The 24,118-nt window shown below is 42.4% G+C and overlaps 1 protein-coding gene across 7 annotated transcripts in view; it reads right to left on the bottom strand.

The window, feature by feature from the left end:
• Positions 1-24,118, bottom strand: part of mideasb (mitotic deacetylase associated SANT domain protein b) — a 34,428-nt gene that overhangs the window by 8,198 nt on the left and 2,112 nt on the right. The window contains exons 1-11 of one of the 7 annotated variants that reach the window (XM_034675739.1): positions 21,573-21,918; positions 17,396-19,212; positions 15,048-15,314; positions 14,149-14,491; positions 13,794-13,860; positions 10,474-10,616; positions 9,658-9,761; positions 5,329-5,404; positions 4,486-4,574; positions 2,538-2,681; positions 1,868-1,990 (exon numbers count right to left, since the gene is read on the bottom strand). In XM_034675739.1, coding sequence (XP_034531630.1) covers positions 1,868-1,990; positions 2,538-2,681; positions 4,486-4,574; positions 5,329-5,404; positions 9,658-9,761; positions 10,474-10,616; positions 13,794-13,860; positions 14,149-14,491; positions 15,048-15,314; positions 17,396-18,943 — 2,904 coding nt within the window. In that variant the 5' untranslated portion in view covers positions 18,944-19,212; positions 21,573-21,918. Of the gene's footprint in view, positions 1-1,867; positions 1,991-2,537; positions 2,682-4,485; positions 4,575-5,328; positions 5,405-9,657; positions 9,762-10,473; positions 10,617-13,793; positions 13,861-14,148; positions 14,492-15,047; positions 15,315-17,395; positions 19,213-20,915; positions 21,919-24,118 lie in introns of those variants that run through there. The other 6 variants (XM_034675742.1, XM_034675737.1, XM_034675740.1 and 3 more) reach the window with 6 other exon arrangements.

Genomic DNA, 24,118 nt, shown 5'->3' with positions numbered 1-24,118 from the left:
ACATGTTATAGTTAGTAATCAGTGAGGTAAGCTAAGGATCATACTGGTTAATATTAAATCTTAAAACATGTTATAGTTAGTTATCAGTGAGGTAAGCTAAGGATCATACTGGTTAATATTAAATCTTAAAACATGTTATAGTTAGTTATCAGTGAGGTAAGCTAAGGATCATACTGGTTAATATTAAATCTTAAAAACATGTTATAGTTAGTAATCAGTGAGGTGAGCTAAGGATCATCCTGGTTAATATTAAATCTTAAAACATGTTATAGTTAGTAATCAGTGAGGTAAGCTAAGGATCATACTGGTTAATATTAAATCTTAAAACATGTTATAGTTAGTTATCAGTGAGGTAAGCTAAGGATCATACTGGTTAATATTAAATCTTAAAAACATGTTATAGTTAGTAATCAGTGAGGTAAGCTAAGGATCATACTGGTTAATATTAAATCTTAAAAACATGTTATAGTTAGTTATCAGTTAGGTAAGCTAAGGATCATACTGGTTAATATTAAATCTTAAAACATGTTATAGTTAGTTATCAGTGAGGTAAGCTAAGGATCATCCTGGTTAATATTAAATCTTAAAAACATGTTATAGTTAGTTATCAGGTAGGTGAGCTAAGGATCATACTGGTAAATATTAAATCTTAAAAGCATGTTGGACAGTAATCTAAACTAACTTATAAGAGCAGTAAGGTAGCATGCTGATAAAAACAGCTCCTTCTGAAGCTCAACAGTCACCTCAGAGAGATTCTTCAGGACTGAGTTCATGGCCTTTTAAACACTTAAGTGTTCTATGTTTTAGAAAACTAAAGTAATGTTTTTAAGTGAGATGTACTGAAAATAAGTTAAAGGTTAAAAAAGAAAGTTTGGAAGGCATAGATATCTGTTTTATTGTAATGATGGAGTATTATAGATGAATAGATCATTAAATGTCTCGTGTTCTGATCACATCTCAGACAGTTTTAAGTTTCAGCTTGTTTTTAAAAATGAAAGTGAGTACATTAGTTTGAGCACAGTGCAGCTCCTCTTACTTTAATGTTTGAAAGTAGACCATGCCTAACAGAATTCATTTTGGCCTTTTCCTGGTTATGTCACTTTATTAAAGGCAGTGTGCACTTCACATTGTTATTAGCCTTTCCAATACAATACAATTTATATACGACACTACTCACAAGTTACTCACTACTGGAGTAGTTTTGTTTTTAAAGGTACTTATTTACTCTTACTCAAGTACTTATTTCTACAAGTACTCTTACTTCTACTTGAGTAACATCAGTGTAAAGTAACAGTACTTTTACTTGAGTACTGTTTCGGTTTACTCTACCCACCTCTGCTTCCGTCACAGATACCCTGAGAAACACTTGATTACCGGGACCACTGAGTGTTTACTTTTTTAGTGTCTACACCAGCAGCTCACACAGATCAGCATGTTTTGTAAAGTCAGTGTAAAAAAAAAAAAGAGTACACACTCCTGAAGAACACCTGAAAGATGATTGTGTGGCAGCAATGAGGGAAAGAGAGATCTTTTTAAGCTATCTGATAGGGGAGAAAAGCTTACTCATTAGCTGCATAGACAAGTTGCATGAATGTGTGCATGTATTTTATGCTTTGTTATCAGGCATATGAGAAAAATGGCTTCAAGGATGAGGTTCTGATCCTTCTGTTATGAGTAAATCAAGGAAACCCTCAGTGTGTGACAGAGCTCTGTATCTCCAAGACAGCTGCTATAACACACCAAAGTAAACACAGAGACACGTAAACAAACTGTTCCATCTTTCCTCCTTTGAACTTCTCTTTCTATCACTTCATTCCGTCACGGGGTTCCTTTCCCACACAGAGCTGGTAATTAATTTCACACTCACATTCTCCGTGGACTGCAGCGAGTGTGTCACCCTGGTGGGACCGACATCCTGTTTCCTGTCAGCTGACCCCTCCCACTTCCTGCTGTCCTCTTCCTGCTGCGGCTCCAATCTGTGAGAGCTCTGCTGGGGCCGAGGAGGAGGAGTGGAAATGTGACATAAGAAGAAGTCATTACAAGCATTTTTTTTCATGGTCGCTTACAAAAAAATAATCTTTATTTCATATTAATTTATACTTTCAGATTATATGTATGAAATGTATACAAAAGGAGTAAAAATGAGACTGATTTTCTCTGCGTTTTTTTTCACCTTTACAAGCTCACATCTTTGCACATTCATAATAAGAGACACCCAAAATGTACCTGCAGTGCATTAAAATAAATCTTTGTCTACTGGGTCCCCTTAAAATTCTGTTGTTTTATGTTTGAGCATTTTACCCTGCAGCCAAACAGGCTTGTTCCTTCTGCTTTTTTCTAACCAGATTATCTTGAAGCACTCAGTCCTTTAGGCCCAGCTTACTTAAAACAATGCTCTGGAGACATGAGAGCAGAAGCTTTCAAACTGTTTTCAATAAAGCCTGCTTAAAGCAGGTTTCCTTTGAGGATTGATAAACTTTAAATTTCCAGCTTTATATTTCTACATCTCCATCTTAAGAATTCAACATGCGACTGACCTTGTGGTTTGTCTCTTCCTCAGTGGTCCTGTTCTCCAGAGGCTCGGCCTCGCCATACATCAACGTCCCGTTGCGGCCGATCTTTACATGTTTCTTGTACGTGTAGTAGAACTCCACACACTGCGCCACTGACTTAGTTGTCACCTGTGAACCACACACAGACACACAAATTCCCTTAGACTTAGTTTTTTCCACTCATATAAGGTCATTTTTAGGACTTTATCACAGTAACATGCTGTTGAGAAGTGAATAACATGGAGAAACCCACGAGGCGGAGCAGCCATTGTCTGTTTTTCATCTGTAGCGAATAAATGTCCTTCTTTAGATAACTGAATTGAATCAGTTTTATTTTGATAGGCTTCATTGTAGCTTCTCGTCTGTGTCGACAAGAACAATGTCTTCAAAGAACATTTGCATAACAATATACTACGGTCTTTGAAGCAACATTACGCAAGAATTGCTCTTTTTTTCATCATTTTTTGGCCCTTACAGTTCAGCTCTCAAGTCACTCCCCTGCAAACTCTCTCTTTACACCCTTGGGTTTTCTTTGGGTTTGCCTTAATGTCCAGGCTGAGAAAAGCAATTTTAAAATCAGTATTGTGATTAGTTGCCATGATGGTGTTCTGCCAGAAAGAAAAGTTGCTTTTATAGCTATAGCAGTATCAGAAATACCTCTGACGCAGTATCAGATATCAGCAAGTTAATGTTTCATGCCTAGATCAGATATCAGATATTTATAAGCATCTAAAAAACAACTTGTTTCCTCTTTTCCAAAATAGTACCCTACAAACAAATAACCTTGCAAGGGGTTGGCACTGTACCATAATCTGACCTCTCCAGGCTGGGAAATAAGACATTTCATGTGAATCACATCCCTGAATATTGATGCCGTCGTTTCTTTCTGTGTCTAAGATGAATAGCGTTCTCGAAGACTTCAACATGCCCAAAAACTCGCACACACAATCAAGCCTTGTGAAAATATACATTAAACATGAGTTCCCCACATGGGTGTAGCAAACCGGCTCAACAGTGCCCCCTAGATTTTTTTAGAGAGAGCTCTGCACAGAGGTAACTTTCACCTCCTTGTGTGTAATCTGGTAGGCAGTTGTGGTTTGATGACGTCTACAATAAAACCTCTTGAAAACAAAGGTGATGGGCTGTTCGCCATGAAGAGGAAGTAGTTTGCTTAGAGGCTTGTGCAGTCATCAAACTTGGTAAACATCAGTCCAGTCAAAAAATTGGTTGTTTATATAGGTTTTGAGTGGGCGTGGCTAAATGGCCCAGTGGTGCCCACATGCTCTGCATAGAATTATGAAATTTGGTAGGTTTATAAAATATGCCAATACCTAAAAAAAGGCACTCAGTCAGTGGCAGCAATAAGTGTTTCCTTTTTGATGCATGTATCTTTTTTTTTTAATTGCACTACTATTGAAGCAACTCTGTATATGCTGATACTCAGATCTAGTTGTCAGAAGGGGGATATGGAGGGAAAAACTGTCATGAACAACTCTAATAGAAAACAGACACAGCCTTAAAGTCTTGTAGTAGTTATGAAAAACACAGCATGCCATTAAATCATTTTGATGCTGTTCCTTTAAGTGAAAAAAAGTTACATACTGATGCTTTAATCTGATGTTTTTTGGCCAATGCACACTGTAAAAGTCTAATGCTGGAATAATTTTCCTTCCTCTTGATGACAGAGGGGATTAAGTACGAGAAGATTAAATTATTTTGCAGCTTTGTGGAAAAACAAAGATTGACTTCTATGCTGCAAATAATTAAACTGGGAGGAAACATTGTTCCAGAGTGACTGTTTCCTTTCCCCGCCCACCCACAGTCAAATGTTGTGTGTTGTTTTTCAGAGGGGGCAGAAAACTTCTGGAAAAGTAAGTGGAATCAGACAGCCTCCAGAGTTTGTTATTTCCTTGTGTTTGAAACCACAACATACCTGTTTCTGCACCATGAAGAAGTCCTTCTTGTATGCAGTGATGCCTTTGTTGAACTGCCGTCTCTCAGCTGCTGTCCAACTGTCTGATCCTGGAGGAGAGGGGGAAGACGAAAGGGAAAGAGAAATTTTAAAAAGGGACACAAGCAGCGTGTTCATGGTCAGTTTAACTCTCAGCAAGTTTCAGCCTATATTCTATTTTTGTGCAGACTCTGACAAATTCAGTCCCACCCCCCACCCTTAAAACCACACACACACACACACACACACACCAAATACACACACGCCCACATTCAAATCACTGGATAAACAATGGCTCTCCTGTCTTCTGCTTGGGATTAACCACATGCTGTACACTCCCCCCACCCTCTTTCCCTCATCACATTGACCCTGACAATCCTCCACAGTCACCCAACAACCCCCACCGACACCCAGCGATACCCTGACACTCTCACTGCTGCAGCTGCCACCGCTTTGAAGCAAGACTGGAAAGGGGGGCTTAAAGAGTTACAGTATGATGGTTAAATGAAAGAAAGAAAGGAGGAGGGGGCGTAAAGTGGTCATTAAATCCTTGTTTGTGAACTAGAGCACACATGGGGTACAACAAGTTTGTTCAAGTGTTTGTGTCAGTGTTTGTTTCCAGACGGGTGGGGTTTAACAGATAAGGAATAAAAGGGCCAGACATCTTCGAAGTAGCTTGTTTTGTCCAATCAGCAGCCTTACACCCAAAAGATGCTTAATTTTTTTTAAATCTATAAAATAACTAATCCATTAATTGGTTTAGCAATAAAGAAATCAAGCACCTTATAAGGTAAGGTAAAGACATTCTATTTCTTCAGGACTTACCTGAGTAGTGGTACTTGGCCATGTGGTGAGACTTTGAGAAAACTGGATTCCTCAGCATCAGGAGTGAGAGCGCAGCCTGTAAAACAAACATTTAGACGTTATTACAGAGTGAACAAACCTGGCACATTTGGCTGCACAGCTGTGACTGTTATGAGCCTTTATACAACAGGTCACTCCTGCCAAGTTAACCAACTCCTGCTTTCCAATTGTACTTATAAAGCTGGGAAAACACACTGAGCCAAACACTGAATGGGCTGCCTTCAGATCACTAACCACTGTTCTTATTTTCCAGCCTGAAACAAGAACCAGAGTGCTTCATGTTATGGTTAAATCCAGAAAATAAAGACTAACTTCATGATCTTACTTCAGGAGAAACCTTTGACTGTGTCAGTTTGAGCCAGACTGCTGCTGCTGCAGAGAGTGGGCGCCTTAGCAGCCCCCCCACACCCCTCCACTCTTAGTTTCCTTGACAACCTTGGACCAGTGCTGGTCGCTGGGGCCTAAAAATCTCCACCAGCTTGTGCAGCCTTGAAATCACTCAGATTAAATACGACTAGTTGTTTAAAGTGTCAAATAATCCACCTGTAATTAGATCCATGGTGATATACAACAGGTCTTTTGAACACTAATACAAAGGATACCAAAGTGGGGGCTATGAGACACCAAGGTAGGGGGTCGCAAAGCCCTCCAAAAGAACCAAACACAAGTTTAGTTGTGTTGGTTACGAAAACATATACAAAAGTAGTCAAAACTTTATTAACACCATGCAAATAAAACGAGTCATCAGTTTTCTCCTTTCTTTCCTGCAACATGACCCCTGACATTATCAAGGCTGATTACAGACAGCATCAGTTTCAGCAGGTCAATTTACAGCAGCACAGGACACACAGTGACATGTGCATATAGGTCAACCCTGCAGAGACTACTTTTGTGTTGTTCTAATATCCATTCCTGGATAGGCCTTTTAGTGCATGAGCAATATTTAGCCACCACGAGGGACAATGGGGGTTGCAGACGGGAAAGTTTGGGAACAAAGATTAGATCAAAAAGTCTGAGTTAAATATGAGACTTACTTTTTTTTAAACTTCATACTAAAATAATAGAAAGACTTTGAGACACATACCAAAGTGCTTAGTTATTTATGTTAAGAAAAGAGCATTATCATTATTGTCATATCCATAGCTACAGTAATTAGTTGATCGTGGAATAAGTTGTGCTACTGATAGATAATGTTTTTCAGATTAAAATGCCAAAAGTATGGGCGCCTGTTAAACCTAGTGGTTAATTCTGGCGCCCTGGAATCAATTCCAACCTGCAGCCCCTTTTTCATGCTTTATCCACTGTTGTATCCTCTCCAAATAAAGGCATAAAATATATATATTTAAAAAGCTAAAAGATAGATTGTTTCTGTTTCTCAAATCTAAAAACTGGTTTCTTTTCATTTTCAAGATCATCAAAATTTGGATTTTTCCCCCCACCATTGTGAACATCCTACCCACAAAATAGTTTTCACATGACCTTTAACCACAATTTTATGTAAAATCTATTTTAGTTTGCCGCAAATTCTGACTAGCATTTTCATCCGGATCAGTCAAATTAACTTCACAAACAGGATGTAGTGAATGCTAGTCACATGCAGGAAAGCTTTGCTTTCACTTCTCACTTTTAAACCCTACCACTCATTCATAGCAACTTTACTTCTTCCCTCTTGTCACCCTCGTTATGGTCTCTTCCGTTCTAGATAATTTGACTGCAGTCTTAACAGATTTGCCACTTTGGATTCTGCCTTTATGGGACTACTATTTAACCCACTTTCCACAGCCAATACAGAGCACAGTGTTCTTTTCTTCATTAATATCAGTGACACAGCAGATTCAATATTGTGTGGTCTGTTTCATCTGAGTCTGGCAAAGTGCTGAAGTCAAATGTTGGTTTTTTAGATCTGTTTGTGCTTGATGACTTATATCCTCGGGTGTCTGCGCTGCTCGCTGCTCGCTGCTCTGATGATGAGCTCAGATGTCATCAGTGGTCTGACAGTGATGTAAAAAGAATGAGACAGAGGATGTATCATTGCTGCAGAAGAAGTGGAGCATGTATTTGACCAATCCCATTTCTTCATGTCACTTGTAAACATGTTTGAGCTTCTTTCCTGACCTCCCTCTGAGGTGTTTATGACTTAACAGCTTTAGCTGCTTCAAGATAGTTTCCTCATGTTGAGTGGAGCCTGACTTTTACTTTAAGTGTTTACGAAAATCTCAAGACAAGACCGATTGGCACTAGTTAGCTTTCTGTCACATGACAATGACTTGCAGAGAAGGGAAGGGAAACAAGGCTCACATTAATCAATCCAAAATCATCATTGAAAGTTAAGAATGTAGAGCTGACGTTTGATTTGTTATCTAAGCATTGGATTGAACAGGATGGTGGTTGATTAGTAATGCCTGCAACTTAGGCAGTACTAATTAACCACCGATCACTGAGAAAAAAATGCTCCAAAACATATTTTGATGTCTCGCAGATTACATTTTGTGAGTATGAGTGGAAAGGTATGAAGAGGATTAGGGCCACTGGGAAAAAATGATTGGAAGGTGGGCAAGCAAAAAAAAATGTTAAGGTGTACTTTGGGAAAAAAAACAAACTGTTAGTTAGAAATCATACTTTTTTCTCAGAATTCCTACTTTAATCTTTAACTTTGGAGAGCATGCGAGCAAAAAGAAATACATTAAGATGTTATTTTTTATTTAATTCCAAGATTTAAGACTGGCCCCTGGTCTCCAATTTTTTTTTTAGTGGCCCTAATTCTCTTCCGTAAAAGGGTCTCAATTCCTGCTGTGTTCTGGTGAAACATAAAGCCAACTCACTTTCCAACTTGAAGGCACAATTACATGATTTTCCTCAACACTGTTTTTTCCCTATTATACTGACACCACATGATATCTGCTTTAATCTAGTGATTATTTTTCTGAGTAATCTGTTAGTTAATCTGTAAACCTGGAGGTGTTATCTTCTTTTTTAATTAAGAACTTGCCATACATAAATAAAGAGGAAGATTATCCTTTTCTAATTTGACTTTTAGTTGATTTTGTTCAAAGACTGAAAAAATCCACAGTTAAAAATACATATCTTCAAAGTTGAATGACTGATTAAATCTTTGTTTAACAATCATAATGTCATTATAGATGAAGTAACCAACTATTTTCTTTGTCATACCAGAGCTGACTTTTTCTGTTGGGTCTAAAAATATAACAAAATTCCAACTTCCTCTTGAGTCATCATCAATGCTCTTATTTGTGTTAACACACTGAAAAGATATTCAGTGTTATCACATAAGATGCATTGATACCCATATTATGTAACCTGCTAAATGGCTGTTTATCTCTTACTGATCAACCAATGAGACTAATAACTTTAGCTCTACTCTTGGTGCACCTCACCTCACTCTCAGCACTTGCAGCTCTCTTGCTCTACAACATGGCATCTCTCTGCCTCTAGCTGAACAACCAAACCTTTGTACTATCTCAGTCATCTCAGGCCACCACAGAGTTGCAGTACATAGCATACTGTGAGTCTATAGATCAGTCACTTCCGTTCAGTAAACATGGAGAGCTCAAATGAAGGCATTCAATCACCACATTAAGATAAACAAAGAAAAGCAGGTTAGAGGAAGATATCAGCTTCAGGCATGAACTCAGATGACACGAGCGTGCTCTGAAACAAGGCGATTATTTTTAACATTAGGTTCACATGCAGCTGGTCAGTAATAAGAAGTGTGTTTTTTCACATAGCCTGCTTGCTTTCAGTGTGACAGGACTACTGATGTTCTGAAGGATAAATAAGTGATCTACCTTCAAACTGATGGATGAGTGTAGAAAATGAAAGCATGGAAGAGCAGTTAATCTGCATTTTCAGAACAGTGTAGGTATGATCTGAACAAATCTGATCAAACATGACCAAATAATCAGCAGCCAGCAGCCAGCAGCTGAAACTGATTCTAATGCTGCTAAATCAAGAACCACTTGACCATCCGCTGCCCTTTTCATACCAGTTAAAATAAAGACTTTTTTATTGCACTCCAAATCAGAAGACAATTATTTGAACTTTGGCAGAAAGTACTGTCTTTGTGCACGATACAACCACTTAAAAAAGCCTCAAGTCAGAACGAGTGCAGGCTTTCTGAGTGTCAAAGGAATCTTTAAGGCGATGCAGGTTGGTGTGCATGTGTGGGTTAGAAGAACAACCTGACTGCACAGTGGAGAACACAGCTCCCGGCTCATTACAATACTAAATCCCTGCCGTGTGTGTCTATGTGGATTGTTCTTCTCTGCTCACCATTATGTCCCCTTTGCACTCGTACAGACAATGGTGGGCTAACTCCTGGTTGGTGCCTCCTCCACACAAAACGCTGGAGCAGGCCAGGTGCATGAGGTTTTGCACTGAAAGAGATAAGAGGCACAGAGAAATAAGACTTTAGTATTATTTTGCAGACATAGCAGACCATATGGTCTTGACCTGTGGGAGAATGAACATTACACAGCAGGAATTACCTGATCCTTATATTGAGCAGTCGTGTGGTTGCAGCTACATGGTGTTGCTGTTCCTTTATCTTATGGAATTTTGCAGGGTCAGCACACCCTGAGTCTTAACTATATGACTTAGTTTAAAAATACAGTGAGAGCTTGTTCCCTCAATTACTGAAGGCAGTGAGTTCCACAGTCCATTAGGATAAGAAGAGGAGGCAACCTTCACTGAATTATTTTGTGACACAGGAGACATTTAAAGACAAGGTGGTGAAGTGACTTAGAGATCTAGTTTGATAAATCCTGAATTCCTGCAGCTTGATGCTGAATTATTATACTCTCTCTGAAACAATAACAGGTAGTTACTTCTGCATGTTGGGGGAAAGAGTTGAAAAGTTAATGAATTGATACAAACTAAAAAGTTTAACAGAAAAAAATTTAGAAAGTTTGTTCCTCAAAATAAAAAACAAACAGTAAAAAGTTTTTCAAATAGACTCACAGTAATTAAGAATCTGCTTTTTAGCCCCTGTACATCCTGTCTCATCCCACACTGTGTCTCTCTGTCTGCCAGCGATCAGGTATTCATGTTGAGGTGATGCAATCATTTTGAAAATATTGAATACTCTACCTTTCTCCTGGAAGTCAGGTTTCTCCTCCAGTTCCGTCAGTGGAGCCCAGACCAGCTCCGCTCGATGATGATCCAGCTCAACAGCTGATCGCTGCCTCAGCTCTGGGACCTCCGCCTGGTATCGTGACCCAATATTTATCCGTCTGAGAACAAAACGGTAGTGTGAGCGACAATGCTTTGAATTCCTCTTATTCACAACATGCATTTCTGTCCAGACGTTACATATCATCTCTGATGTCTTGTTTTATTTACTCTAGGGTTATGTTTCTTGGATTTCCTCTCTGTCATATATTTGAACATTCAGATGGTGAGGCTTCGTGCACTGCAGTCCTTGCCTTCTTTTGAATTCACTCTTGTTATGTGGAGCTCCTGCGCTCTCAGCATTAAACACCAAGTCTTTTCAGAATCGTGTCCTTTAAATCCAAATGCTCTTCTTGAACAAAAAGTAAATGGATCCTCATCCTGGTGCGGAATAAAGGTCACATTCACGTACAAAGAAAATGGCTCATAATACCATAAATGCGTGCAACTCTTTGAGCTTAAAGGCCAACTGAAACCAGAAACCTCAGTGCTGTAGCTGTGAAAATGATGCTCCGCTACATTAACAGACAATCCTGTTCCAGCATGCCCCCCTTGCCTCCCTCCCCTGCATTTCCAGTGGGCCTGCAGTATTTCCAGATGAGTGTGTGTATTCTGGCAGCCTCCTCCAGGGAAGGTGGGTTGCTAAAAGTTCAACCGGGATTGGGATCTAGTGTGTTTGGGAGTGCACCAGGTACAGCTGAAAGCATGATTTATGTGAAGCTTCACTGGCTTGACCCCTGACTAACTGCTCAACAGCTTGCACAATGCAACCCCCCAAAGACTACACCTCTCTGTGGACGTGACAACAACAAAGAGGAATCTTTGACTCCAAGTTTAAATGTTAACTATGTCCTAATTTCTCACATGTACTTCTGATTTTCATAAACCTCCAAGCTTTGAGTGACTGTTTACATTTATGGAGCAACTTGGCTGTCTCACTAAGTTTACAAGCAGTTAAGTCTGACATTGTAATCAAACCATATTTTTGATGCTTTTTATGGACATTTTTTACTGCAACAGCATTCTAGGTATTCACAGGCAACATAGTCATTATTTCTAGTGGCGAGTCTGTCATTCCTGCGATGGATCAGATTGCAGGAGACTGTTAAGCATGCAGGAGACATCGCATCGTGTAAACCAGAGTACTTTTAAAGGACCAGTCAATACAGGAAAAAAATGGAAATAATGTATTGTAAAATCATGGCCAACACGGTGGGTTTTCAAGCTGGAATGACCTTTACTTGTGGATTTTGAGCTAAATTCGGGCACTGAGACCACTGCTCAGCTTTGATACTTTGCTTAATCTGCTGCAGACACTCCTGAGTGTTGTGAATGATGGAGTCTGAGCATGCTCCGCAACAGAAACTACAAGTCGACATCATTGCCTCATCACTCTGAGTACTGTTTTCTGCATTAAAAGTTTGCCATATGTCCGAAAATGTTGACACCAGTAATTAATAATCTGTGAAAAGCCCAAATCTGCTGTGTGACATCATGCATCAGGCTTTGTCTAATCTTTAACAACTTTTTCTTTTTAAGTCTCAGCAGTTTTCTCCGCTTCCAAATCTCAAATCACAACACTGGATTAACTGGGACCTTGCACTAAAGCTTTCTTCTTCTTTTGTTCTTTAATAGCGGTTAGCAAACAGCTTGAAGAGGGGCTGCAGCCACCATCTGGTGGTTGCACCGCATTACATCCAGCTTCCAGTAAACAGTAACAGAAAAAATATTTCTAAGATGAGAAAACACTAGCATGAAGTTTGATTTTCAAAACAAATTGACATTCAAATGTTCAGATATCGTGACCTATTGTAGGTTACCGGTCCTGAAAAAGAGTATCATACTGCTGCTTCTTCTTCTTTTGAAAGTTGTTCAAACTTGTCAAACTCAAGTCTTTTATTCTGAGTCAACGACAAGAAGTGCAGCGTTCTGACATTCTGAACCTTAAACTCCTCCACAAGCTAACTGGTACCAGACTGCAAGCTGAATTTACCAATGGACTATTTCTTTACTGAAACAATGGAAGTCTGTTTGGCTGCGGTGCACACAGATACACCAGTTGCTCTTCTGTTGTGTTTGTGACAGAATAGCTGCTCAACGAGTTCTGGCTGCAATATTAAACTGCACTCACTGTTGTAACAGTGACTGTATGTCCCTAAATCAATGAGGATTCCAACCGTAAGGATTAAATCTTAAGTATCAACTTGGGCTGTTAAACGTAAACATTTTTAATTGTGATTAATCTCTGAATTTTCATAGTTAATTGCGATTAATTACATTTTAATCTCATGTTTAAAATCACATTATTTTGCAATATACAGCCATTCTTATGAGTGTCTTGACTGGGGAACCAAATGAATGCAACAAAATGTTCTTTATGATATTGATGTTTATGTTTATGTTTGAAGTAAATGTGCCTCACACACTCCCAAACACTGCCAAGTTTCTACTGCTACAACTGGAGGAGCTACCACTACTGTCTCCTGCTCCTCTGCTGGCTGCATGTCAGAGCTTGGCAGGGGCGGCTGATAGACTCAAACCTAATAACACTGTACATCAATGCATGCACACTGTCCCTGCTGGTGTCATTTTCCATCACAGTGGCAGCAGAAAGACGCAGCAGCGGTTTAACTACGTATGCAAATAGCACATGATTTTTAAAAAATCACTCATTAACTTTGGACTTGTAATTAACAAATAATCGCTGACAGCCCTCATGTCAACATAAGCCTCATGTCGTAGTACATTTAGATACCTGGCCACTTAAGTCAATTTCCAGATATGTTTTTAAAAGGACACACGCAGGCCTCACTCATGCACTTACTGCTATTAGATTTAGAAAGGCTTTAAGGCTTTATTAGGACAGTTGATCTGGAGCTGTTATGACAGGATGCACTTAAATTCAAAGAGACATTAGACTGCATAGTCACATCAGAGGAGGAGTGCTGGCACTGATGCTAGCTGTAGATGACAGGGCCAAAGATTCCAGTGGTGACACTGGTGGAGACGAGCGTCGCTTTAAGGGATGGGTTTAGAGTTTCAAGAAGTCTGTGTACTCTTTCAAGACATTTCAAGATTTAGCGCAGTGTTATGGTTTGAATGATTGATTGCAGAACTTCAGCGACTTTTGAGTTACCATATAATTTTTGTTGTAAAATAACACACACCAACTCCATGAAAACCTCAACTTTCATAATGAAAGATGATGATTCGGTGGTTGCTGGAGGGGAAATACTCACGGCTCTATGCTGACTGGAGTGGCCTCACTCATAGCAGTCAGAACTGGTGGTGTGATGTCGCAGCTGTCTGTAGAGAAGGAGCAACACATAAAGCTCTCAGTGACATTATCAGAAAGGTTTCTGTCGTGATCTCAGGATTCAGACTTTGATAAATATTAAGGCTAACATGTAAGGTTAAAAACAAGAATATGTAACACACAAATGGTGATGTAGTCTGGCTCAATTTGAGGATTCATAAAGCAGCTAAATCATCCACGCATTATGCATATAAATTATTGCCCTAAAAATATATCCCCATGGTGTGATGTCCTGTAGGTAATTCAGGGGAGACTTAGGACTTTATTTTTTCACTTACTGGAGCGCAACAAGCTGCGTGTTGCAGACTTGGGTGTTGCAGGTGGCGGCAGGCCCTGGCCGCTGGCTGCAGCTGCAGCCGACGACAGGAAAGTGGAGAAGTAGAGTCCAGAGCCCTCGCGAACTGGGCTGAGGATCGGTGGTGGCGTATAGGGAGGAATGCTGAGAGGGTTTTCGGCAAGGCGAACAGGGGAACGCAGGTGGCTCTGGTAAGGTGTGATGCTGGAGTAGGCGGGAGGGGCGATGAATAAACCAGGTTTAGGTGGCGGGATGAACAGAGGCTCGGGCCGGGGGCGCCGTTTGGACTTCTTGCCGTCCTCGTCTCTCTCCCCGTCAGCTCCATTCTAATGAAGAGAAAGAGTTTTAAAAAGATTGAGCTGCTGTTTGCTCTGAATCCACCAAAACTCAGCAAAAGTTTTGCATATTCAAACAGTTGGTTTTTTTTGGTGTGCATTTATTCAGAGAAATCCAGGAGCAAAAGAAATGCACCCCAACCTCTGTTGTACAGTACATATTGTACAGTATGGCACTGCTAAACCTTGATAATCTGCCTGATCTGGGACAGGGCAACCAGTTCACCAAATCCCCCCGAAATGAAAGAGGGAAAGGGAGAGAAGTGTGTATGACTGAAATGGGGGCAGGGGACACACAGAGTGTAGTGGGGGGAAGGGAGTGTGTGATGGCGGGGCGATGTGGCACAAATGTGGGGATTTAATAGCTGGAGTTAAGATAGACTGAGGAAGATAGTGAGACATTGTCCCAACCCCTCCACCATCCTCAGAAATACATTTGAACTTTCTGGCGACTAAAATGCACAAGTGAAGAAAGGCAACAATCCAAAATGTGCCCAAACTACAAAAAACAACAACAACACAAACATAAACATAAACATGGACCCACCTGCTCTGGGTTTTCCGATAAAGAATTCCTGAGCGAGCGCCTCCGGGTGACGATGACTGAGGGTTTGTGGTGGCCAATGTCCTGGGGGTTCGTTGGCCTGGGGGGCCAGTGGGAGGCCGGGGTCGCTTCATCTGTGTCAGGAGAGGAGGGCTCCTGCCTTCGCACTGGGACAGACACAGGAATGACGAGCGGAAGGAGGCTTTCATCTCGTGGTCGCTTTGCATTCAGAGTTTCTGATTCAGCGGGACTCCACGGCCGGTGAGGCTCCTGAAAAAAGATGGTGGACGAGGAGTTACAAAGGTACATAAAAAGATGCTCTTTAACATATTTCAGCTTAGAAATGGACTATGATTCCACAGTTTCAGCTGTCTTTAACTGTTTCAACTCAAAAATGTTTGGTTCTTGAACTTTTGCACAGAACTAGCTATATGAATGAGTTATATTTGCCTTGAGGAAACCATAACAGGCAAAAAATGAATAATTTGCGACTAGCATAACAGGTAGTTTCCAGCCCGACATTGAACGTTTGAATTTAATCCATTCTAGAGAAACACCTTAAATGGGTTGGGGCTCCTTAAACAGGCCTTCTGGGAGATTCGAGTCAGATTTGAGGCCAAAATGAAAAAAAGCTTTATCCTGTCTTTTTTCTAGAACTCAAAATTGCAGCTCAGACGCTCATCACAAAAAAAAAAATCAAATTCATGAACTGAACACAACCAAAGTGAGTTGTGCCAAGATTTGAACTAATGCCCTAAACACCTTTACACACCACATCATAATGAACTTAAAATCTATGTTCATAAATGGTACTTATGGGATTCCCCTCTACGGGTCCCAAATCTCTGCTCAACCATATCTATGAAGAATCTTATAACACTGCTTCATAAAAAAGCACACTATAAATAGATAAGTTAGAATAGATAGTTAACAGACTGGCAATACAGCACTGAGAAAGCCTTGATGTGTTCTCTAAGTGATCAAATCAAAACTGCTGCAAAAAACTGAGCATTAAAAAAACAGAGGATTGAATCTGAATGATGTCTCTGCTGTTTCAGTAAAAGCCTTCCTGAGAGAGTACTTTGCACGCCTGCACTTTGATTCACTACATGCAGCATCAAAGTGACAGTGACTGTCCCGTAGAGCATTCTTCACATTTTTCTTTGAGTTACCATAATGAGTGGGCACGAGCAGCCGGTGATCTTTAGAGCGACTGTGTGCAACAATCAATCCTGGCGCAACTTTAAAGCAATCTGAAACACCACATCACAGGCCAGCCCAAGACAGATTCCTTCCATCACTGCACGCTGCATCTGCATGAGCAGAGAAGCATGCGGCAGTGTGGCTTCGCTGGTTCTGTGCTCATTATTGCTGGTGGAAAACTCTAGCTCCTACACCAGAGCAGTGGAGATATTCTGCTGAGCGCTGCAGGCAGGCAGGGCAACCCTGCACCCCTCCCTGTATGGAGGGAGGGGGAGGGATGGGGCAGACGAGGCCAGGCTGGAGTTTCTCTCCTTTGATGGGATAGGGGGGAGGTGTGCAGGCATGTAACCAAACACACTGTCAGTATGAACAGCTACCCTGCGAGGCAAATCCAGGGCACAGCATGCTGAGCTACAGACATACTGACTGACTCACTGCTGTTTGGCAACACAACTTGTTGCACAATCAAGACATTCAGCACAGAAACACAGATAAGCATATGACTTCACATGTCACAGCCAGTGCGGTCAATAAAGCCTCCTGACGACTCACACACGAGGCTGTTTACTTAAAAGGCAGGATATTATTCACCAAGCATAGTCTTCTTAGCTACATTTTCTCCCACAAGGCAGCAAAGCAGAGCAGCTCATTTCTGTGGCATATACTTCACTGGGTGTTGATTACATTCAGCATCTCTTCCAGCAACACGTTAATCACAAACAACACAAGTTTTGGCGCAGTTTTCCTGGCAGTTGCCTTCAGCAGTTTGTTCCAGTTCTCGCTCTTGTCAAGGGAGCTAAAGTCCCAGTGCAATTATACCCTGGGATAACACAAGAAAATAGTTTTTAGCTCTCGCTGAGATATTTGCAATTAAGGTTTCCAGCTTGGGGGGGGGGGGGGGGGGGGGGGGGGACCAGATCAGAAATAAACTGCAACGCAATCATCAGGACACAGAACACTCTGTCTTTCTCTGTTCAGGGTTATTATCGTGGCTCTTTAGCTCAAGATGAAACAGCTGAGGAACAGACGAGTGAGCAAAACAACAAGGAAAGAGAAAGACAGAGACACTGGAAAAGTCAAACAAAAGGAAGATAAAGAAACAAGAGAGTTGAACATTTTCAGACTCTCAACATTAATAGAGTGTTTACCTTTACGATATGTGGAGGCAGGGACTCCATTTCTGACGCTTTCTGAGCAAGTGTCTCCAGGTTGACCTCCTGGGACACCCTGCGTTTCCTGCGTGTGCTCTGGATGACGCCTGTTGGTGCCGCCTGGATGTCGCGAGCCCCGTTTTGGGAGCCCTGTGGCCCCGGGGCGGCCTGATCCGATGACACAGAAAGAAAAGGGTTCTCGGACGGGGCCCCTCCTTCCTTTGAGAGTCGTCGTGATCTGCGTAGCTGCGTTTGGGACTGGGGTTGTGACTGGGACAGGGGTTCAGACTGAAGTGGGGGATGCAGGGGATCCGAGGGCACGTGGGGTTCTGGGGTGATGTCCTGGATGATCGGTTCCTGGATCTTTGGGGGAGCTGGAGCAGAGGACTCCTGGGAGTGAACCACCAGAGGCTGTGGATGCGGGTGAGGTTGTGCATTTTGTGCACTGGGGTAAAAGTTAAGCACATGAGGGTTTTGTTGTTGCAACTGCTGATGTTGCATTTGCTGCTGAATTTGGAGCTGTTGCTCTTGTTGCTGTATCTTTTGTTGTTGCTGCTCGTGCTGTATTTGTTGCTGCTGCTGTAGCTGTTGCTGGACATGCTGTTGATGCTGAAGGATTTGTTGCTGCTGCAATTGTTGATGGTGTTGCTGCTGCTGAATTTGCTGCTGGATTATGTGATGTTGTTGTTGTTGCTGCTGGCGCTGTATTTGCTCTTGCTTCTGCAGCTGCTGCAACTGGTGTGGGGGTTTTGCTTGCGTTGAGTAGATGGGAGGGTTAGGTAAGGTTGTCCTGTTGCCTTGAAACGCCTGGTAGTAGGCTGGCAGGTGTTGCTTAGGCTGACCAAAGGCCAACTGGAAGGGCTGCAACACTGAGCTTCCTCCTGGGTGTAATGTGCTGTGCTGCTGGGGGTTAAGCGCTCCAGGTTTCAAGGTCTCTTGAAAGGCCTGGGATTGTTGCTGCTGCTGCTGCTGCTGCTGTTCCCAGTCCAGACCTCGAGCCTTAACAGCATCTCTGTATGCTTCCACAGAGGGGTTTGGCCCCAGAGGCTGCTTGTCTGCAGCTCTGTTAGGGGGCTGCATGCCAGACGTGTCATGCATCGTCTTGACAAATGCATTCTGGGTCCTTGAGTCCGTGACATTGACTCCCCCAATAAAATTAGCAATGTTCTGTCCCCAGTTTGTCATAGTGTTCCAGGGGGCAACTCTCTGCTGCTGGGACAGAGAAGGCTGCTGCTGACTGGGCTCCTGATGGGCCCACTTCATAGGCACAGTCTGCTGATAATGACCCCTGCTCTGGTCTCCCTTATCTGGACTGAAGATGACAGAGTTGAGGTACATGTGAGGGCCCTCTGAATTGGAGGTGACAGTACTCGCGGCCTCACTTTGTCCGGGATCTGAGGCAGTGCCACTTGGGACATAGTAGGAACCCTCGGGGTGCTGAGAACTTTCCTTCATTGCTACGCTTTGTTCGTTGAAAAATGTGATGCGTTTCCCCGTTCTTTTAGCGCTGGGTTTTTGCTGAGCTGGTACACTCATGACGGGCATGAATAAGCTGAGCCAGGTGAGCGATACCAACCGAACCAGCCAAGAACGCTCCACTCGGTAAAGATATCAATCCAAAAATCAAAGGACGTCCACATTAATACGAAGCTGTGATACTACAGCTGTGATAATACATTGACTTCACTGCAAGCAGTTGCAAAGATAACCTCCTCTTCCTCTCTGAAGTTCTTTGTGATCCATTCAGAGGTTGCTGGCCTGGGGTGAGCAGATCTGAAGGAGTCCACGTGGTTTGCTCATTCATGGGCGACACCCTGTATAGAGAAAACGAGAGAGAGGTCAAGCATTGAGCCATCGGACTAAAGGGGTCCCCACAGGGAGGGAAAGGGGGGGGGTCCTCATTATTAACCCCGCCTCAGCCATGTAAAAACCTGCTGTTTGCTTTTTTAACAATAGACCTTACTGAAAGGTATCTGGTTGTGAGAATAAAGGAGGGGAGGGGCGGTTTACACTGTGTCATTATTCACTAAGATCACATGACACAGGGATAAGGTCCTCCAAGCAGCTGAACACGAACACCTGATCACTGAAAGGGATCACTTAACAACCCTGGAAATGTCATTACAGGATAATACTGCAGACAATTTGATGATGGAGGTCATAAATGCACAGGAATAGTTCATTGAAGCTTTCTCAGATCACTAACCCCCTATGGCTCCACATACCAGTAACAAAATGCTAGCTCTTTCCCGCCAAACCACCAGAACGCGATAGAAACCTCTGGTTTTTACAAGCTTTGACTCATCCGAGGTGAGAGAAAAAGGGAAACACGTGCCCTTTGAACCGTGGCTGCAGACTCAAAAAGGGCAACTGAAAGTGAGTGAGTATGAGTCACGATGACACAATCATCCAAGGAGGGAAAAAGAAAGAAGGGAAAAAGTCAAAACGGCCTTGCAGGCTTTGATACACGGTAGGGGATTTTGTCAATTGCCATGGTAACCTGTGGTGATCATTTAAAAAATATTATCGGATGGTGAGGTTTTAGAGCAGATTTTGACACAGTGCAGTCTGCCAAGTTGCAGGATGCACACAGATCCCGACTGTTTCTGTTCTGTTCTTGCTCCATCTGTATAGAATTAAAATCTTGTCACATTTGTGCAGCAGCCCAGAAAACCTTGAAGGCTGTTTCATGCAACTAAAATCATCATATTAAAAGCACACGAAAAAGAAATTCAACACACTGCTCGACTGAATTAATAGAAGTATCTCTACAACATGGTCTTGGCAACCTGGGAAGTGACTGACACTCATCACCCTTTACTCTGGTGGCCTAGTAAAACTCAAGCTTCTTAAAATAGACGGCTGCAGCTGTTCAGATCCTGCATTGGCTCAGAGGCAGCACAGAGCAAGGTAAGTGAAAAACCGTGCAATGTGGCTGACAAAGTATGTGTTTGTGCATCAGCTATATCATGTGATGCTACACATGCTTACAGCCATATTGAAAAATATGCACGTGGAAAAAATGAGATCTTCTTTGCAGAAGCAGCCTGCATTGGTGCAGAAACATATTCCTGCTGATCACTGAGCGACCATGCTTGTGTGAGCAGATCATCGTGACGCATCACAAGTGCAACCTTATACAAGTCTGGGGTTTAGCCCAATAAACAAAGCAACACGTTAAATTGGCTTACAATAAATGTCAAGCGCCATTAGCCGCCCTAATCCATCGCCGTTACCTAATTTAAATCGGCCCGTGTGTGGCACGGCGCGCTCACCGTGCAGCGGGCATCCGAGGCCTGCAGCGTGGAGGAGACGACAAATAAAGACAACATGCTGAGTCCGTCCATGACAGGACTCTTCCTGGACCTCCCTCCTTCCTCAACATCACTTGCCGTAGCCGACCAGCTCAGCGCACTTTACGAGAAACCTCCTTTGTTGCAGGAAACGGATTATCCAGTCACTAATGTGTCCAAAACAAAGCAACAATGCAGTCTGTAGAGCAGAAACAAACACCTACCGGAGGTCGATCAAACTTGTCAACAAGGCTGATACGTCACATGTCTTGTTCTGTGCACTCAATCGGCTTTGACTGAGACATCGAAAACATCCTATAGACAGAGAGAGCAAAGACGACCTCCCGTATGGGTGCTTGATCCACAGCAGTGCGCGCCCCAGCCAGGCTCGTCTTTGCGAGGTAAACAAAAACTTTGTTGCGCCACAATAACATGCACTGTCGACCACAACAACAACAACGCCACAGTCATCGACAACGCGGCTCGAACCCTGTCTGCTCCCGATACTTACTGTGTTTGTCATGAAAGCTGACTACGATCAGCAGCTCAGCCCGCAGGATCGCACGCTCGCAGCTCCGCGCAGCCAGCAGTAGCAGCAGCAGCAGGCCCGCACGATACAGATCCGAGATGATGACTGCATTCATCCCCAAGGTTGACTCATGCTATGCTGCTGACCTCACTCACGGGTACTTTTTTCCCCTTTACCCCCCTCCTCCTCGTCCTCCTCCTCTCGCTTTAAAGTCAGGAGGAAAGGAGGGTCGGCTTGTAAACACGAGTTCTTCCCGGCCGGAAACGCACGCAGCGCTAATCTGCAGAAACACCGGCGCAATGCCACCGCTGTCTGTTGCACATTATTGCACTAGGATTGCACAAAAACTCACTGGCAATGCGGCCTTTTGCTGTACATCGAGTCTCTCCGTGTCTCTGCCTGTCTTGTGACCCCCCTCTCTCCTCCCCCTCCTCCTCCTTTCCCCAGCAATCAGCTCGCTGGCCACACCTACTTCCATGCCCATATAAGGTCTTCCTCTGAAACGCAAGTCGCTGTAATTTACGGAGCAAGATCCCTCTCAGTCCATGCGGGAAATTCCGACACACATGGGAGGACCGCGGGGATGGAAGGGGAAGGGCCCACCCCGGTTTACATTCACTTTTCCTTCCAACTCACACACTTCCTTATTCTGACGAAAATCTTCTTGAAAAGCCTGGCCTGACTTTTTCATGACACAGCAAGCAAGGGCTTATTTATGGAGGCTGCGGAAGGCCTCAGGGGGTGAATGAAAACACGACTTCTGATTTTCAACAAAGTAAAACAACAACACAAGCATTACAATTCAAAATAAAAATAAAAATAAAGGGCGGCTGTATAAACCAAAAAGTTGTTTTTTTTCTAAAAGAAAAAAATCTCCCTTTTATCAACCTGATTTGTCAGTGGGTGTTTGCTGGGTGTGTATAGGCATTTTTGAAGATGTTAGCTTAGCCTGCTTGATAAGATAAATACATTGCTAACATTGCAAAAATATTTCAAAAATGAGTTCATATATTCCACTTATCACCAAACTTCGGATGTGGCTGGGTTGCCAACTTTCTCACAACTAAATAAGTGACAGGTGGACGGTGCCATGGTGATGTGAGCATGATGTGTAAATTCAGCGTATATTCTGATTCTGATTCAACTGGAAAAGCAGAAAGTGTGTATATTCCCTTTAATCCTTCCTGTATCATTATGCAACCTCATATGAATAAACCTCAAAGAAACCACAATTTGGCTCTTTACATCAAATAACAGGCAAAAGAAAAATTAAATGCAAAAGAGAAGTCATCACTTTGTCCATGGATACTTTTTGCTGCTCTTGACTGACTCAAGCAGTCTTTTGTCCTTTTGCACAGCCAGAGAGAAGTCCTTACATGACAAGTCACAGTTTACAGATATTTGAAGTTCATTTTTGATCAGCTCTGTGCTGCATCTGTTTCTTGAGACCGACCATTTAATGGCCATCAGAGAGAAAATGCTCTCCACACTTTTTTGCAGGACATGGCACATGTGTGCTGTGTACAACTGATGTGCGTGAGGGGGCCTGTGATTGGATGACAGGCGGTGTGATTGGCACAGGATCTGCCACTGCCTTTTTATCTGATTTAGGATCTGTAGAGTGCAGTTTGCTGTATTTACAAGAGTTAATATAGTCAATATATAGTCAATATACAGGACAATTGAGGTCCTGTATGAAGCAAACCAATTTAGCCCAATATACGGTCCAGTTGGCAACCCTAGGCTGAAACTGACGTGGCTGCTAAATTGGCTAGCTTGCACACTTATCAGCTCACCTAGCAAAGTTATGGCTAGTTAGCTAATGTTAGCCTGCATGCTTGCTAATATTATTCAATGGATAGTTTTTTGTTTGTTTGTTTGTTTATTAAGTGGGATTGTATGATGTACTTGTACACTTACTACTTGTCAATAGTAAGGGTATTAGCACAGGCCCTTTTATTGGAAAAACAGGGCAGGGAACCAATGCAGAGGCTAGGCTATCAACCACTGAAGGCAAGGTCAACTCTACCATTTAATTTAGCGAATCCTGAGAATGTCCAAGGTGTAATCAATAAAATGAACACTTAGCACAGTTAGCTGCATTCGAGTGAGGGTAAGAGTTGCAACAGGAGTGATGTTTTTTGTAGGGTTACCAAAAAGTTAGCATCACCCTGGTTCCCTTATTTGAAGCAGATGAGATTATTCTGTTGTGTGATATTCGTATAATCAAAAGTGTTGTCTCAGAGCTTAAAGCAAAACTAATGCTGCAGTATGGACTTTACAGTTACAGTATCGTTAGAGTTCAACGGGGTGACAAAGCCTTCAACTTGTCCGTGTCGGTGATGATAGGATTAAAACTCCCTGACATCCTCTTTAGTCTCTTAGTGACAGCTCTTTGTAAGTCTTGTTAAAGCATCAAAATTCAAGTGAGGTATTACGTGACTAATTTTAAGTCAAAGGACAAATCACGAAAATCTCTTATGTTCTCGTTGACCACACATCTAATTCCAGTCCTCTAAAAATACCCACCACAAGCCCTTTGAGGAGAAGGGGGATCAAGAAGAGCAAAAGTGCTCACTCATTTCCATGTTTTACGACTCATTGTGTGATTGTTACAGTTCACTGGAACACTTGAATAGTCCAACTAATTTTAATGTTGTTTTGAACACCTGAATATGTGCCAATTACAACAAGTCTGCTATGGGAAGAAGCTATGATAGGAAGTCAAACTGCCTGATTGTTATTAAACAATCGGAATCATTGCAATACCAGGGAAGAGAACATGACCAGACATGTGCCAGACAGACTCTGCAGGACTGCAGTCTTCCTCCTCTACATGGGGCCTCAGGGTACCCTGGTCTGACATGTCTGCCTCTGATGAATCAGTGTGAACATGAT

The sequence above is a fragment of the Notolabrus celidotus genome, chromosome 22 (genome assembly GCF_009762535.1).
Source record: "Notolabrus celidotus isolate fNotCel1 chromosome 22, fNotCel1.pri, whole genome shotgun sequence".
Taxonomy (NCBI): domain Eukaryota; kingdom Metazoa; phylum Chordata; class Actinopteri; order Labriformes; family Labridae; genus Notolabrus; species Notolabrus celidotus.
The sequence above is the reverse complement of the archived record's forward strand: the minus strand, read 5'-3'. Positions and strand labels throughout refer to the sequence as shown.